At 42.5% G+C, this 1,973-nt stretch overlaps 1 protein-coding gene across 3 annotated transcripts in view; it reads left to right on the plus strand.

The window, feature by feature from the left end:
* Positions 1–1,973, plus strand: part of col4a2 (collagen, type IV, alpha 2) — a 115,885-nt gene that overhangs the window by 111,027 nt on the left and 2,885 nt on the right. For all 3 annotated transcript variants that reach the window (XM_079881649.1, XM_079881650.1, XM_079881651.1), the window contains exons 44-47: positions 216–362; positions 498–614; positions 918–1,109; positions 1,601–1,887. In XM_079881649.1, coding sequence (XP_079737775.1) covers positions 216–362; positions 498–614; positions 918–1,109; positions 1,601–1,887 — 743 coding nt within the window. The remainder of the gene's footprint in view (positions 1–215; positions 363–497; positions 615–917; positions 1,110–1,600; positions 1,888–1,973) is intronic.

Below are 1,973 nucleotides of genomic sequence, written 5' to 3' on the forward strand. Positions count from 1 at the left end.
AGAGAGAGAGAGAGAGAGAGAGAGTGCGCATATATAGTAACAAGAGGCTTGACCAGTACATCTAAATGTGTTGGCTGGATCTAGATTGTATATTGAACATTTAAAACGACTGGTTTATCAGACCATAAACGGGATCAGAAGCATTTGTTGCAGTGTTCGAAATAAAAATCTAGTTTGACTGCACCTTGTTCATTCTCTCTACCTTGTTCTTTCAGGTTTTCCTGGGTCGCCTGGTGCTAAAGGACTTCCACCAATTCAAAGGAAACTTCCAGGGGAGATAGGATTACCTGGCCCAATGGGTATTCAAGGACCTCATGGACCAAATGGATATCCAGGCCCTGCTGGACCTCCTGGTGATGCAGGTACAAGAATGCAAAGCATCAATTTTAGCCTCAACCAATGCAGTCATGAATGTGACATATAAACGTCTTCTGTGGTACTGTTGTTGCGCTCCAGAATCCCAGTTCATTGTGTAAATAGCTATTATCTGTTTACAGGGTTTTTGGGTCCAAAGGGTCACAAGGGCATGCCAGGTCTCCCTGGAATACCAGGAAATCCAGGCTTCCGTGGAGAATCTGGACAATTGGGCCACCCTGGTCTGCAAGGAGAAGAAGGTAAATGGTGTGTTTGTGTAAATGGATGAGGATTATGGGATTCTGGGCTAGATTAGTGGATTAAGGGATGCAGACGACTGGTCACCAAGAGGTCCTGGTTTATTTTTAAATGATTATGAGTTTATTTTTTGTTGTGTAATTTTGGCAACTGGTAACATTCTTTCATTTGTTCAGTTAGGACAATGTCATTGGTTTTGTATAAACAGAAAGAATTCAATGAAAAGAATGGAAATAATTTTCATGTGAATTGTTTTTGTGGCTGCACACTTGAATTACAAGTCGATAATGAATCTGAATTCACAGGGTCCCGAGGACGCTCTGGCTTACCCGGTCCTATTGGAATGGCCGGCCGCAGTGTCAATGTTGGCTACCTGCTGGTGAAGCACAGTCAGTCGGAGCAGATCCCCATGTGCCCTGTGGGCATGTCCAAGTTATGGGATGGTTATAGCCTTCTGTACTTTGAGGGACAGGAGAAGGCCCACAACCAAGACCTGGGTGAGTGCAGATGACAAAGTAATAAAATCAATAACAAGATGTTCAGTCATTGCATGTCTGACACCACCATCATTTGTACAACTTTAGATCCAGAATATGAATGTTGAATTACATAGTGTTCGCTTATGAAACTGAATGTGCATTTTCTACAGTATCTGCATTTACATGGACCCTAATATTCGTTTGTAATCGGGCTAGTAGCACAGTCAGAATGAAAAAGTCATATTTAACAGCGTCAATCAAAATGAATTGGCCAAATGCGGAATGGATTGTAAGGGTTAGTTTAAACATGTTCTAATCGTTTTGATAGGACATGTATAAACTTGAAAACCGAAACTGGCAAGTTCTATGCATGTGCAATGATGTAGAAATGGCGTAATGATGCATGATGCATGGAAGTTTTTTTTTTTTTTTTTTTTAAATCAGTAACTATACTTTGTGATTCTCTGAAAGCTTTAAAATGCCTCACAGGTCTCCGTTTTGTTTTCCAGGTCTAGCCGGCTCGTGTCTCCCCCGTTTTAACACCATGCCCTTCCTGTACTGCAATCCGGGAGACATATGCTACTATGCCAGCCGCAATGACAAATCCTATTGGCTGTCCACAACCGCACCAATTCCCATGATGCCTGTGGAGGAGGCCGAGATAAAACCATACATCAGTCGCTGTTCCGTGTGTGAAGCTCCAACTGTGGCCATCGCCATACACAGCCAAGATATAACTATCCCACAATGCCCAATAGGCTGGAGAAGTCTCTGGATTGGCTATTCCTTCCTTATGGTGAGACTTCAGTTCAAAAATGTTACACTTTCATCATTGAAACGTGTTTGCCAAGACCTCTAACTGGTTCTGTCACACTCACACAG

Source organism: Squalius cephalus, assembly GCF_949319135.1.
Source record: "Squalius cephalus genome assembly, chromosome: 9".
Lineage (NCBI taxonomy): Eukaryota > Metazoa > Chordata > Actinopteri > Cypriniformes > Leuciscidae > Squalius > Squalius cephalus.